This window comes from Chionomys nivalis, chromosome 14, assembly GCF_950005125.1.
Source record: "Chionomys nivalis chromosome 14, mChiNiv1.1, whole genome shotgun sequence".
NCBI classification, from domain to species: domain Eukaryota; kingdom Metazoa; phylum Chordata; class Mammalia; order Rodentia; family Cricetidae; genus Chionomys; species Chionomys nivalis.
Window position 1 is genome coordinate 45,023,584 of NC_080099.1, and position 14,862 is coordinate 45,038,445.

General features: G+C 41.1%; 2 protein-coding genes across 2 annotated transcripts; both read right to left on the reverse strand.

The window, feature by feature from the left end:
- Window positions 1-5,036: 5,036 nt before the first annotated feature.
- Window positions 5,037-8,036, reverse strand: LOC130886606 (protocadherin beta-3-like). Its single transcript, XM_057788565.1, has one exon. It carries the CDS (start codon window positions 7,862-7,864, stop codon window positions 5,471-5,473), a length of 2,394 nt encoding a protein of 797 aa, XP_057644548.1. The 5' UTR covers window positions 7,865-8,036; the 3' UTR covers window positions 5,037-5,470.
- Window positions 8,037-11,219: 3,183 nt separating this feature from the next.
- On the reverse strand, window positions 11,220-13,746 carry LOC130886655 (protocadherin beta-2-like). The gene has a single exon (XM_057788680.1). It carries the CDS (start codon window positions 13,623-13,625, stop codon window positions 11,235-11,237), a length of 2,391 nt encoding a protein of 796 aa, XP_057644663.1. The 5' UTR covers window positions 13,626-13,746; the 3' UTR covers window positions 11,220-11,234.
- Window positions 13,747-14,862: the final 1,116 nt, after the last annotated feature.

Genomic DNA, 14,862 nt, shown 5'->3' on the forward strand with positions numbered 1-14,862 from the left:
CAAGTGTTTCAAAATTATTGTGAGCCTTACCTTAAATTCAACTACTAACCCTTGATATTTCAAAAATTATAATACTAATTTTGTGACTTTAAATCATAAACGTACTCGGTACTAAAACATGCGTGTATCTAACAAATATTCAACTTGGTCAACTGTCAGTAACTGATGGATGCTGTTGGCCTGGCATGGACGCTTAAAACAAGTTCGTGAATTAAGACAAAACCACGAATACTTTTCTCTGCATGTTACAGTAAAGAGGGTGGAAGGAAGCTGTTTTTGAAGTTGGTTTCCCAGTGGAAACAACATGAAAAATGACTTTAAAGAACTCTGAAGTAGCAGAGTTCTTGGTAAGTTCTATGTGTATGGTGCAAAGCTGGGGAACATCCTGGGCTTCTCTCTCCGTCTTGATCATTTTGGGTTCCCAGCCCTATTCTTCTTTCACAAGACTTATTTCCTAGTTTGTTCTTGTTTGTTTGAGACCGGCTTTTTCTCTGTAGCCCCAGATGTCCTGGAAGTCACTATGTACACCAGGCTGTTCTCAAACCCAGAAATATCCCCCAGTCTTTGATGCCAAGTGCTGGTATTAAAGACATGGATCCTGCACCCAGCCAGAAGATCTCTTACAGTGCCAGAACTAGAACTATTCGTGAACCTGATTGCTGAGAGAATAGCAGTACAACTAGAAGAAGCATCTGGTCTCTAGGGCTGACCTCTGTAGGATGGAAGAGTATGACTTTAATTGAGGGCAGTGGTTTGTTGCCAGGATCGCACCTGGGAAGTCCACGTCCCCATCTTCGTGTCCCATGTGCACTGATACACCTACAATAGCAGCTTCCCCGTGGGCTTGTCTGTTCCAATACTTTGACTTCCGACATTCTGCCAGTTTTCTTGTATCATATTTGGCCTGATCTGACCCACCAGAAACTGGAATTCATTCTGATGCCTTTTACAACATGTACTGTGGATTTTACTTATTTCTGTTTCTGCTTGTTCCTTTGTAGAGTCATGACACCAGCATTGTGTCTCCTTGATTTAAGGCACACTCTGGCCTTCTCTGTGTTCTTAATTTCTTGCATGTTTTCAGCTGCTGATTTGGGGTGCAAAGCATCATATTGGGCATTGTACATGTGTGTAAATTCTTGGTGTTTTTGAACAAGCTGCCGCTCATTTCTTTGAATAGATAATCCTTACCGGTTTAGCTTTTTCTTTAAATCACAGTCAGAGAGCAGGTTTTGCAGTTTGGGTCAACAGCTTCCTTTTACATGCAGAACTTCTAAGGTTCTTTTCTTGACTTGAGAAGCTGTTGTCTAGATGCTTAAGAATGAGACTTTCAGAAATGTTGGCCCCACAAACGGGACCAGCCACTGTAGTGTCCAGTTCCAGGGTAGATAGAAAGGGAGACACAGGACAGTTAGCATCTAAGGAAGTAGGAGTCATCTTTCCTACAGAACGAGCTTCTTTAGTCTCTGCAGTAATGCTTGGCCTTGTTTAAGGGTTCAATGTCTTGTCACTTTATTTTCCCAGCAACTCTGATGAAGACTTCTGGTAAAAGAACCTGTCCACTACCCTGCTCCCTTGTTTGATAGGAAGGATGTGTGAGGACTTCAGCAGCTCTGATTTGCATTATTGTTTTTATGAATCTCAAAAAAAACTATTATTCTTACCTGTATAACCAAAGCCAAATGATGTGTGTTCATATTTATCTTTCCTGTTACTGTTCACTTCTCAGCAGAATTCTGTAGTCTCTCAGGATTGTTTCTTTCTGTCTAATGAATTACACAAAAAGTATTTTTTGGCAATGATTGGAATGTGATTAATTCTCTGTCAGAAAACTTTGTTTTTGAAAGGTATGATGGTAATACAATTCTACTTTTTAAATAACTTGCAAGACTTCAGAGATATTGTCTTCAGTTTTATGACCTATTTTTTTTAAATCAGCTGTCCATCTAGTAGAATCTCTTTTAAAATAATTTATCATCTTCATGTGGTTGCTTTAAGAATTTATTTGTTTTCCTGTTCAATTTGGTATTGATTACTTTTTTGTGATACCCCTGGCTGCTCTTTGTCTTTTATTTATTCTGACTGAGTTTCACTAAGTGGAAGACTTTCACCAGTTTAGTAATTGTAGCCCATCCTTTCTTTCTTCATCTCCCATCCCTCCTAGGATTACAGTTGGATGCACAGGAAAGAACTTCGTTATATCCCAAATGTTACTAATATTCTTTTCTATGTTTAAATTATATTTTCTTTGTGTTTACTTTTCGATACAGGGTTTCTCTGTGTATCTTTGGCTGTCCTGGAGTTTGCTCTGTAGACCAGGCTGGCATCAAACACACAGAGATCTGCCTGCCTCTGCCTCTGCCTTCCTGAATGTTGGCATTGTGTTTCTATTTGGATGTTTCAACTGGAGTCATCTTGCATCCACTTTTTCTGCATTTCTTTATAACTATGGCATTAAACAATTTAGTTCTATATCATGTTTTTTTATCAGTTACAAAATTTACAGCTTAAGATTTTCATTTGACAGTAAAATTTCCTATTATCTATTTTATACACTGTTTCTTACTTTAACACATTAGCTATATGTTTAAAAATACTGTACATTTGTTTCTAATATCTGGATCTTTTAGACCATATATTTTATTGCTGATTTTGTTTATAGGATTTAGTTATGTTGAAGTGTGCCTTGAAATTTCTATGGAACTTCAGGTAACTAGATAAAAGCCATCTTGTATCATGATTCTATTACCTTCATCTAGGAGGAGGTCACCTTTTGCTATTAGATCAAGTCCTATCTAATCAATTCACTCTAATGCAAACAGGCACTGTCCTTGTTTGAGGTTCTTGGCAGGCCTAATAAGCACCCAACTCTACAACATTTACAGCTGAGAATTTCTTACAGTCTTCATATCCCCTTCTCATGGAAGGTTCCAAGCTGTTTAGCAAATAAAACTTGACTTGCTTTTGACTGATTTTCTACTTGGGTTCTTTTACTCTGGGTTTAAGTGTCATGAATGGGGAAACTAAATCAAAGCTTGTATCTTCCAGGCTGTAAAAGTTTACTGATTTGCTTTGTCCCTGTCAAGAGCTTGTTGCTTGTTTTCAGACTTAGAAAATTTCTCTGGAACAAAACAGACTGGTCAGTTCAGCTATCCAAAGATCTTTCTTCTCAGAAATCTTAGCCCATCCAATTCTTGCAATATCTCTATCTTTCTGTTATTTTAAATGGATAATTTCTGACTTTTAATCTGTAAGTATAATTGCTTTATGATGTCAGATAATCTAACATAGAAGATTAATTCTACAGATATAAACACAATTTTAGCTGACACTAATAATGTAATATATATTAATAATGTTATTATATTAATTATTATATATTATATTAATTAACTATAATATATAATTTTGATTGTGCAAAGAACAAATCTTAAAGTGATATGAGCGTTGATGCCTTCAGTAGAATTTCTGCTCTAGAACAACACATGTTAAACTCATTCCATGTCTAAAACAGCAGCAATAAATAGCAAGAGATGCACATGTAACAGAAGCCCCCGGGGAAAGAACAAGTTAGCATATGTGCCATTAGCAAGACACCTGGCCTCTAGTCTCCACTTTTCTTTAGTAACAACAAAATGACCGTGTTCCTTACATTGTGTGTAAGTTGTTTGGGTCATGTTTACTACTACATGGCAGCAACTGGAATTCAAATTGCTGATCCATTTTATAAGTTGGTGGTGATCGCCAGCTGGTCTAGAATGTTCCACACTTTTTGAATACACAGAGGGATTGGAGAGGCATATTCCTTGGTGTTTATTTGCCCATCTTCATTTATATGATTATACAAAATGGACGTGGGTGGCTAAGTTAAAGTGGGCTTGAATCGTCATGATGTTCAAGCATGACTATGTAAGCTTTGTTTAGGTTTGTTAATGGTCATCCCAAATACATTTTATTTATGGAGCTGATAACAATGGCAAAGTCATTAATGTTGTCTACTATATTTATGTCATATGTTTGTGTTTGATTCTGTTCTGAGTTTTATCTCTTTCTTAATTCACTTTTAAAGTTTGATAAAGACTAAAAACTTATTAACTTCCTTGTTTGATACATTCTTAGAGGAAAAAGTAATTCCCAGAATTGTGAAGGTCCTAAAACTCCAGAAGTATAATATACTGGCTTTTAAGAATAAATCCAGGAGTATAATATATTGGATTTTAAAATAAATGTTAAGTTATAAAAAAAGTTTTTAAACAGCTCATTTTTCTCTGACAAAGTTCAATGACATTTCATATTTAGAAGCATAAATCTACTTATAAATGGCACCAGAACTTCACTAGGCTTACTGAACATTACAACAAACCATTACCATTCAGACAAATGCAATATTTGTCCAGTGTATTATGCTCAAAATAATATATATTTTATACAAATAAAACTTTCTTTACTCTAAAATCAAAGCTAATTTATAATAACTGAAGGCTACATTAGACAAATCTAACCTTAAAAAGTAAAGTTAAACACAAAAAAATTTAAAACTTACCATTACTATCAAACATTATAAAATCAAATATCTGGGTTCAGTATTAAACTTGAGAGTCAAAATTCAGAGGAAATGTCCTCTTCTTAAAGGTAGGGCAAACTAGAGACCCCCAAGAAAATACAATCTGTTCATTATACTGGGACTTCTGTCTATGGTGACAAAGGAAGGAAGGAGACAGAGAAAGTCAATGCCTTCAAGAGCCCTCAATTACCTTAGAGGAAACTGGTTCATAATTCAGATTCTGAGATTAAATTTTTAGGAGATTGTATCAAACCAGTGATTAGCAGACTGGCTTCATAAAGAAAGAGGAACAAGCATGTGATATTTTCTCCTTGGTTTTTATTGTATAGTAATTATTTGAGAAGTTTAATTTTAGTGTTCATGGCATGCTTGTGAATAAGCACACATATCAATCTCTAGGATACACGGTGCTCACAACAGGACACGGCACAACTTCCATGCGCTGATGTTTTAATGAAATGTGTGTTTACATATTATTCAGGAGAAAGAGTTGTTCTAAATTTTACAGCTATGCAGATTGCTTAACCCCAAAAAGCCAAGGACTCATAAAGAATTACAATGTAGCCTAAAAGAACATAAAGTTATATGGTAAAAATAGGTGCCAAAAATACACACAACTGTAATTTTTCTTAAGTGAATTGAAAAGTTCCAGAATGTCATAAAGATACTAGTTTCATTAACTGTTATGACAATAAGCACCGAGATATTATGGAGAAAATGAATATAATAGGCACAACTACAAAATCCTACGTAAAACTAGTATTAGTAAAAGAGTAACAAGTTTAGAGCTATTTGGGATACCATAGGTCGAATTACTGGTTTAAAGCTATTGAATAATATAACTTCTTAGAAGAACAATTAAAACAAGTTTAACGAAACTGAGCGATGATGAACCATTAACAACACTTAGCTGACTACAAAGCTACTCCTGCAGTGGGGATTTTCCTTAACTTCTCTCTCACAATCTTCCATAAACAGGTTTGGTATCACCGGATTCAGGAATTTGAACTCACCAGTCCCAGAGTCTCTGGTCAGATGCACCTCATACTGGTAGCTCTGGGACAGGGTTCCCGTGCCGCTGAGATCCACCAGGTGAGCAGGAAAGTGTCCTTCAGGCACAGAGCAGCCTCGCAGAGAGGCTGCCCTGGCTCTCCTGCACAGCCTAACCCCAACAAACAGCAGCACAGACAAGAGGAAGAGCGAAGACACAGACGCCAAGGCGATGACCAAATAGAGTGTGAGCACGTCATCGTCTTGCGCAGCGTCGCGCGCCACCTCTGGCAGAGGCAGGAAGGGCTGAGAGAAGCCATCCACCAGCAGCACATGCAGAGTGACACTGGCAGACCGCGGAGGATCGCCATTGTCCTTGACCAGCAGCAGCAGCCTGTGCTTGGGCGCATCGCGCTCACTCAGCAGCCTGGAGGTGCGCACCTCGCCATTGTGAGCCCACACGCTGAACAGCCCTGGCTCCGTGGCCTTGAGCAGCTGGAATGACAGCCAGGCATTCTGGCCAGAGTCGCGATCCACTGCCACCACCTTGGTGACCAGGTATCCTGGCTCCGCTGCCCTGGGTAGCAGCTCTGTGAAGGGCACAGAGGCGTTCTGCAGCGGATAGAGCACGAAGGGCGCATTGTCGTTGGCGTCCAGCACCAGCACGCGCACCAGCGCCTGGCTACTGAGCGCGGGAGAGCCTTGGTCTGTGGCGCCCACGAGGAACTCGAAGCTCTGCAGGGCCTCATAGTCCAGCGCCCTGAGCGCGAACAGCTGCCCGTTGTCGGCATTGATGGAGATGAGCGAGGAGAGATCCAGCTGCAGGTCGTGGGTGGGCAGCAGTGAGTAGGTGATGTGGGCATTGGAGCCTGAGTCTGAGTCTGTGGCGCGGATGGTGCCTATGTGCAGGGCGGGGCTGTTGTTCTCCTGGACAAACAGGGTGTAGGAGCTTTGTGTGAAGGCGGGGGCGTTGTCGTTGACGTCAGACACCTGCACTGTTATGGTGTGCTGGGTTGTGAGCCTGGGTGTGCCCATGTCGGTGACTGTGATGGTGATGTTGTACTCGGCTCTGCTCTCTCTGTCCAGTGCTCCTTCAGACACTGTAGTGTAGAAGTTCTCTACAGATGGTTTCAGGATGAAGGGGAGATCGTTCTGGATGGAACAGGTTACTTTTCCATTATCTCCAGAGTCTAAATCAGCCACACTGAAAACAGCCACTACAGTCTCTGCTGAATTCTCAGGGATAGGACTGGTCACTGATGACAAAGTCAGTTCTGGTGGGTTATCGTTCACATCAACTACCTGCACTATGACCGTACATTTTCCCGAAAGGCCTCCACCATCCTTGGCTTCTATATCAACCTCGTAAGTATTAATTGTTTCGTAATCCAAACCCTTAACCAGCTGTATATCACCAGTAATGGGATTTAGTCGAAAAGTTTTGAGAATTTCTTCAGAAGCATGGAAAAATGCATACGATATTTCACCAAAATTCCCCGTATCTAAGTCAGAAGCTGAGACCGTGATAACGACAGAGCCAACAGGGCTCTTCTCTAGAATTTGAACCTCATAGAGTGACTGTGTAAATTCTGGTGCGTTGTCGTTTATGTCTAAGACCAGGATGTGAACCTGGGCAGTGCCAGACCGAGGTGGGGAGCCTCCATCCAGGGCTGTGAGAGTTAAACTGAGCTCTGCCTGCTCCTCCCGATCCAGAGCTCTGTCCAGCACCAGTTCTGGATACTTCCTTCCATCCCTACGACGGCGGGTGCGAACGTGGAAATGGGACTTGGGAGACACCGTATAGTTCTGGAGTCCGTTTCTTCCTACGTCCGGGTCCACAGCATTTCCCAAAGGAATTACTGTCCCGGGTGGGGAACTTTCCAGGACTTTGAGCTGCATTGCATTTTCAAAGAACTCCGGGGCGTTGTCATTTACATCTATGACCTCGAGTTCATTTGTAATAAACTGCAAAGGATTATGCAGCAATATCTGAAAGTGCAGCACACAAGGCTCTGCGGAACCGCACAGCTCCTCCCGGTCCAATTTCTCAACCAAGAGCAAATCTCCGGTCTGATGGTTGAGCTGAAAATATTGTATGTTCCCTTTGGAAACAGCCTGAGCTCTCCTTTCAGCCAGTTCTTCTACCCTGAGTCCCAGATCCTTCGCTACATTGGCTATTAAGAAGCCTTTCTCTTTTTCCTCAGCCACAGAATAGCGCCTAGACCCGGACCCAGCCAGAGACCCACCTAGAAAAACAAAGAGAAGCAAGACTTGCCTTTGTTTAAGAAAGCTCTCCTTCCAGGCCTCCATTGTATTTCTGCAGTGTTTTTCCAAGGGCTCGTCACCAAAAGGAGCTTTATGCTTCTCTGTGAAAAGTAAAGTCTTTTGGAGATAGCCTAACAATTAATGTTTCCCAGAGATTTAGATTTCACTGCTTAAAGATCTGTCCAGGTCCACAGCCCTTGTTTTGTCGCACCGGATCGCTCGGTTTGTCTGTGAGTATGGAGTATATAAGGTATTCTCTTTTTTAGTCAACAGCGCCACCACGCGTTCGTTTTCAGTTTTATATTTTTAGAAAAGGTGCCGGTTTTGTTACTGGTTTATTTTAGATTTATCAACCCCTTATCAAAACCCCCTAATCAAACTTATTTGATCCTACCGAGGGAGTTTCTTGTGACATACAAGGTAAACAAAAACTAGGCATGTATAATACACTAACTGGAATTAGCTATCTCTAATAAGAGTCCTCATTTACGTGATTTACAAGTGCGCACATGCTTGGGTACCTACCTACAAATTTTAAAAGATTTTGTTTTAAGTGATTAAAATGCTTATCTCTCCTTTTTGTGGTTTTCTTCATTTTCCAATTTTTGTGAAGTGTGTGAGTTGCATTAATAATAGGAGAAACATTATGAAAAGTCAAGGTGGTAAAATACAGTAACGTACATCAGGTAGCTGAAAATGCATAATTGCTTCCATATTTTCATGCTCCTGGAGTACTTTCCTCTGCTTTCACAGTAATTTAATAATTATTAGCTTAACATTTATTAACTTATTACGTTAGGTGATTATTTAATTTCTAGAAGTTATACATGTAACGGCAGCAAGGTAAGATCTATGAGTTTTGTAGTTTCACATCTAACAGAGTGTACAGATCTTAAACATGTTCAAACCGTGTGAACCATGTGACACAGGAAACATACTGACTGCACAGAACATGATGGGGAGTAGTTATGACAATTCTCCCCAAAGTCTTGGCATTTAATATGGACTGTTAAGGATGAGAAGCATAACGGGTGAAGAGCCTCCAACAGTAAAGTATTGATAATTTAGATTAAGGACAGTGTGCCAGAGCTTAGCGTCTCAAGGGCTACAGAGATGAAGGAAGTGAAACCCAGGAGAAATGTAAGTACTTGTATTTTATCTCAGAGCAAAAAAGGAGCTATTGTAAAGTTGTAGGCAGAGAAGAAATGAAGCAATGCAGCTATAACGTGTTCAACCTGCTCTCTGTGCAAGTATCAGGAGTGTTACACACCTGCTCATTATGAGTTTATTCCTAATATTAAATATTAGTGGCACTGAAACTAATAGCAACTGTACTTCTATAATGTTATGTTATTGTACTTGATAATAACGGCAAGAGAGTTAGTTGACAATAACTGAAACAGTTGGGGCCATGGGAGGTCACTTAGCCAAGATCCCCCATGTGATGAGGTCGATAGCTAGAGTCTTTTGATACCAAGATCGTCCTTTTCTGTCCCTGATGATCTCAAATGAAATATTAACATTCCACACACTTAAGAGCATATCTAATTCAAATACACATAAACTCATATAGAAAATAGTAGGAGGTTGAGAAACAATAAGAATTAAATATCAATAGCAGGTGTGTCACAAATTCAACTTCAAGAAGTGAGGAAAGTGGGTTGAGTGACTTGCCAAAGAAGCATATTTAACTTATAAATGAAATACCAGAAATTCCGTATTTGTTAAGGCAGTGGATAGGAGAGGAGACTTGAATTAAACATTAAGAGAGAAGAAGGAAAGATACATTAAAAAAAACAGTGATAACTGCACAGCACCCAAATAACGGCAACAAAGTCAGCTTATTTGTAGGTCAGAGGATTTAGTTCCAGCAAAAGTTTTGTTCATTAGGTATCTTACCATATTTTTTAAATCATCAGTATGTCACAATTAAAACAATTCTTTCTATCAATTAGTTAAAAAATATTAAGAACCTAAAGCATCTTAGTGACTGTGCTAATTGTGAAATAGATGGAAGTTGTCCATAAACATAACTCAAAAACTTAAATTTTTAAAAAAATACTTTTGTGTGTGTGTAAGTTAGAAGAGTTTGGTTTTCTACTTCCATCATGTGGGTCATGGAATAAACTTAGGTTGTCAGGTCTATTGGCCATCTCATTGGCCCATCACAAACTTTGTTTTTTTTTTTTAAAAAAAAAAAGCTTGAAACGTCTATGGTACTAAAGAGAGGAAAATAGAACAAGTCTGTCCAGAAAATTAATAAAAATTATAGTAAATTCACATCACATTTCAATGAGTTATGCTCAATTAAATATTTAATGCCCCAGAAATTTTTTTAAATGGAGTGCCAAGCTACATACAAATTTTCTAAATTGGTAAATGATGAAAGTATATATACTCTCTTGTATATAGTTCAATTATCATAAAGTCCTCAAGAGTTTAATTAACTGGGAATATTAATGCAATGCCTATTTTCCCAACACTCTGGATGTGGGAGGACCTGTCACAAGTTCAAGACCACAATGAGATCTTGTCTCAAAAGAATGTTTAAAAGGTATTGAGTTCAGAATAAGAGTTTTGAAAGACTATTTGAAATAAAACATGAAAAATTATCACACCCTTGAAAACTACTAGGCATGTATTCTGTAGCTATGCTTTAGAATCACATATGATTTTGGTTGAGTTTGTTTTGCATTTGTAATCTGAACACTTTGTGAGACTCAACAATCAGGATTTCCACAATCTTAAAGAGTCATAAGTTTTCTACGCTGATACTTTCAAATATGTGCCTAGAGCAACATGGAAAGAGTGCTACATTGTTCACACTCGTGTAAAGAGTTTAAAGTCGGAACACAAGACAAAAGTTACATTAACAAGAGACTAAATGAACACAAGTGATCTAGACTGCAAAGTATTACAACTCGGGTAATGAGTGAAAATATTTTTAGACAGCACTTAAGAATAATTCAGAAGTGAGAAGCTAAATTTGGACAACGATGCTCTAACTCAAAATTTAAAGATTTCTGCAGGGTTCAGGGCCACGTGCCTTTAGTCCATCACTCGGGAGGCTGATCTCTGTGAATTAGAGACCAGCCCGGTCTACATAGTGAGTTCCAGGACCGTCACAGCTACACAGTGAGGCCCTGTCTCAAAAAAAAAAAAAAAATCTCTGAACACAAATTTTACTTGCACATTATAAGCCAAATAAAATTTCAAGACTAATCATAATTAAAATACAAGCAAAATTTAAATTCCTTATTCCACAAGTCGTACGTATGTAGAAATAGCTGTAACAGACAAAGAATTAGAGCGGGGGTGGCGGCGGGGGGGAGATACTCCTTCAATTGGTAAAGCAGTAAGGTCAGGCCTTTAACATTTTAGCTAAGACTCGATTCTGTATTTTCCTCATTAGTATCTAGCTGATTTCAAAACTATTCCTGTAATTGGTGTTTGCGTCATCCTCTCTCTCTGAACTCTGAAGAAGAAAGTTGGGGAAAATAGGCTTCAGAAATTTGAAATCTGTGGTTCCAGAGTCCCCGGTCAAACACACCTCATACTGGTATCTCTGGGACAGGGTCCCTGTACCGCTGACATCCACCAGGTGACCAGGAAAGTGTCCCTCAGGAACAGAGAAGCCACCCAGAGAAGCCGCCCTGGCTCTCCTGCACAACCTCACCCCCACCAACAGCAGCATAGACAAGAGAAAGAGCGAAGACACAGACGCCAAGGCGATGACCAGGTACAGCGTGAGTGCATCCTCATCCTGAGCGGAGTCGCGCGCCGCCTCAGGCAGAGGCAGGTAGGGCTGAGAGAAGCCATCCACCACCAGCACGTGCAGAGTGACACTGGCAGACCGCGGAGGATCGCCATTGTCCTTGACCAGCAGCAGCAGCCTGTGCTTGGGAGCATCGCGCTCACTCAGCAGCCTGGAGGTGCGCACCTCGCCATTGTGAGCCCACACGCTGAACAGTCCTGGCTCTGTAACCTTGAGCAGCTGGAATGACAGCCAGGCATTCTGGCCAGAGTCCCGGTCCACAGCCACTACCTTGGTGACAAGGTAGCCTGGCTCCGCCGCCCTGGGCAGCAGCTCTGTGTAGGACGCAGAGGCATTCTGCAGCGGGTAGAGCACGAAGGGCGCATTGTCGTTGGCGTCCAGCACGTGGACGCGCACCAGCGCCTGGCTGCTGAGCGGGGGCGAGCCTTGGTCTGTGGCACCCACGCGGAACTCGAAGCTCTGCAGGGCCTCGTAGTCCAGCGCCCTGAGCGCGAACAGCTGTCCGTTGTCAGCATTGATGGAGAAGAGGGGCAGCTGCGGGTCGTGGGTGGGCAGCAGCGAGTAGGTGATGTGGGCATTGGAGCCCGAGTCTGAGTCTGTGGCGCTGATGGTGCCTATGTGCAGGGCGGGACTGTTGTTCTCTTGGACAAACAGGGTGTAGGAGCTTTGTGTGAAGGCGGGGGCGTTGTCGTTGACATCATGGACCTCTACTGTTATGGTGTGCTGGGTTGTGAGTCTGGGTGTGCCCAGGTCAGTGATGGTGATGGTGATGTTGTACTGTGATTTGGTCTCCCGATCCAGGGCTGTATTTGTCATAAGAGTGTAAAAGTTCTCAACTGAGGGTTTTAGAATAAAAGGAAGATCCTCTGGGATGGAGCACACCATTTTTCCATTGTCTCCAGAGTCAGGATCTGCAACACTGAACACAGCAATTACGGTTTCCGGGGAGTTTTCTGGGATGTGATTGGTAACTGTGTTCACAGTCAGTTCCGGTGGGTTGTCATTCAAGTCCATCACTTGGACAATCACCACACTGCTTCCAGAAAGGCCCCCACCATCTGTAGCCTGAACATATACTGTATATGTCTGGATGGATTCGAAATCCAGTGTCTTTGCTAAAAGGATTTCTCCAGTTGTTGCATTCATACGAAATGTTTTCCGAATGTCTTCAGAAGCTTGGGAAAGAGAATAAGCTATTTGTCCATTGTCCCCAATGTCTAAATCCCTAGCAAAGACAGTAGCAACCTGGAATCCAACAGGACTGTTCTCTGGGACCTGAACCTCATAGCGAAACTTTGAAAATGTAGGGGCGTTGTCATTGATGTCCAAGACTTCAACAAGGACCAGGGCAGTGCCAGACCTGGGTGGACTCCCACCATCTATCGCTGTGAGTATTAATCTAATTTCAGATTGCTCCTCCCGATCCAGCACTTTGTCCAGAACCAGCTGTGGCAATACCGTGCCATCGGGACTGTCTTGCAATTTAAGATTAAAATAGAAATTGGGGCTGATTGTGTAAGTTTGGAGACCGTTGCTTCCTACATCTAAGTCTTGAGCCCGTTCTATTAGGAAAGTGGTTCCAGAAGCAGTCATTTCTGAAATTTTCAGAATTATTTCTTTGTCCAAGAAAATGGGAGAATGATCATTTATGTCCCTAACCTGTAGCTCAGCCTGAAAAATCTGCAAAGGATTTCCCAATAACACCTGGAAAGGTACCACACAGGGTTCGGCGGGGCCGCACAGCTCCTCCCGGTCCAGTTTCTCCTGTAACAACAAATCCCCCGTCTGCCTATTGAACTCTAAGTTCAGTTTTTTCCCTTTGGAAATGACTCGTGGTCCCCGCGCAGCCAGTTCCTCTACCTCTAGCCCCAGGTCCTTTAACAAATTGGCCACCGAAAAGCCATTCTCGGCTTCCTCCTCCACTGAGTAGCGCCTAAGGGTGGACCCAGTCTGAGCTATGCCCAGCAAAACAAAGAACAGCAGGACTTGCCTTTTTTTCAGGACTCGCTCCATTTCCTCTCCAGCCTCCATCTCCTTCTGCCTTCTCCAGCCTTCCAGCAAACTCGCTCCAGTCGTGGTTCACGTTGTCACTGACTCCCTCGGCAAATATCTAGCAAACAATGGGACAAGTCCACAATCCCTAGGCCTAAGGCTTTCCGGAACCGCTGCCTTAGAAGGCTTCCCCTCCCTCCTCCTTCCATTAGCGTCTGACTACAGAATAGCAGGACCGGATTCCTTCAACTTCTGAGGCTGCAGCGCCACCCTGCGTTCTTTTCAAGCATTTATTTTCTCCAACGCATTAAGACAATTTCATGTTGATGGCTCTCTAAATAGCTTCGTTTCAATATGTCCCACAATATACCAACATCTTCTCTGTGTTTCAAACACAGGCTTTCATTGCTTCTATAACTGTGTGTAAGGCGGGCGAAACATTCAGAGTTTTTTTTTTTTTCAGATTCAAGCTCATTCTCAGCTACATACCAAGTTCCAACCTTCCAACCTAAGATATAAGAAACTTTATCTCAAAACAAGAACAAGTAGGGCTAGCATGAGCATTTATAGTAGACAAGGACCTAAGATACTCATATTTTGATTATTTAATCAGATATTCTAACTAAATCAACTTCAGGACTGAAAGGGTGACTGGCTGCCATAGAGAGAAGTTTTTAACTAGGAAATTCAGTTTTTGTTCACAACTTGGGCATGTCCACATTCGGAATGTGGTTAGCTTACTACTCTCACATTAAATTCAACTGAAAGACTCAGTAAAAGACCAAGAAAAACACAGAATTTAATGAGAATGCCTTAGCGGGCATAGAACTGTCCTCACTTACACTTCCTCTTTGCATTGTTTCAGACCCACATTTCCCTGAACTATAATATGACCAAGGCTCACAAAAATCTCCATGGTCAGTTCATTTCTTCTTGTCTGTGTTTTTATTTTCCTTTCTAACAGATAAAAGCATTTTAATATAACTGCAATTTAGTTATTTCATCTTTCAGAGTTAATAAGTTCATAATATCAAATGCAGAGTAAATATTTAAAATTGCTTATAATTTTAAAGTCTTTCAGAGCTGGTTTATTCAATCAGAATTCAAAATATGTACATTGAAACTTAGACCACTAAGTTTTAAAAATTACCTTTTTTTTTCAAATGCTCAGTAAAAGGAAGTGAATTATCAAGCCACAAAAAGGGCATATTGCTCACTCTACCACCTTCCAGCATGGACTGGAAAGAGGTTAATGAGTCCCTACCCCTGAGGAGGC

Coding starts and splice junctions, on each gene's coding strand:
- LOC130886606 (XM_057788565.1), bottom strand. CDS start 7,864: ATGGAGGCCTGGAAGGAGAGCTTTCTTAAACAAAGGCAAGTCTTGCTT.
- LOC130886655 (XM_057788680.1), bottom strand. CDS start 13,625: ATGGAGGCTGGAGAGGAAATGGAGCGAGTCCTGAAAAAAAGGCAAGTC.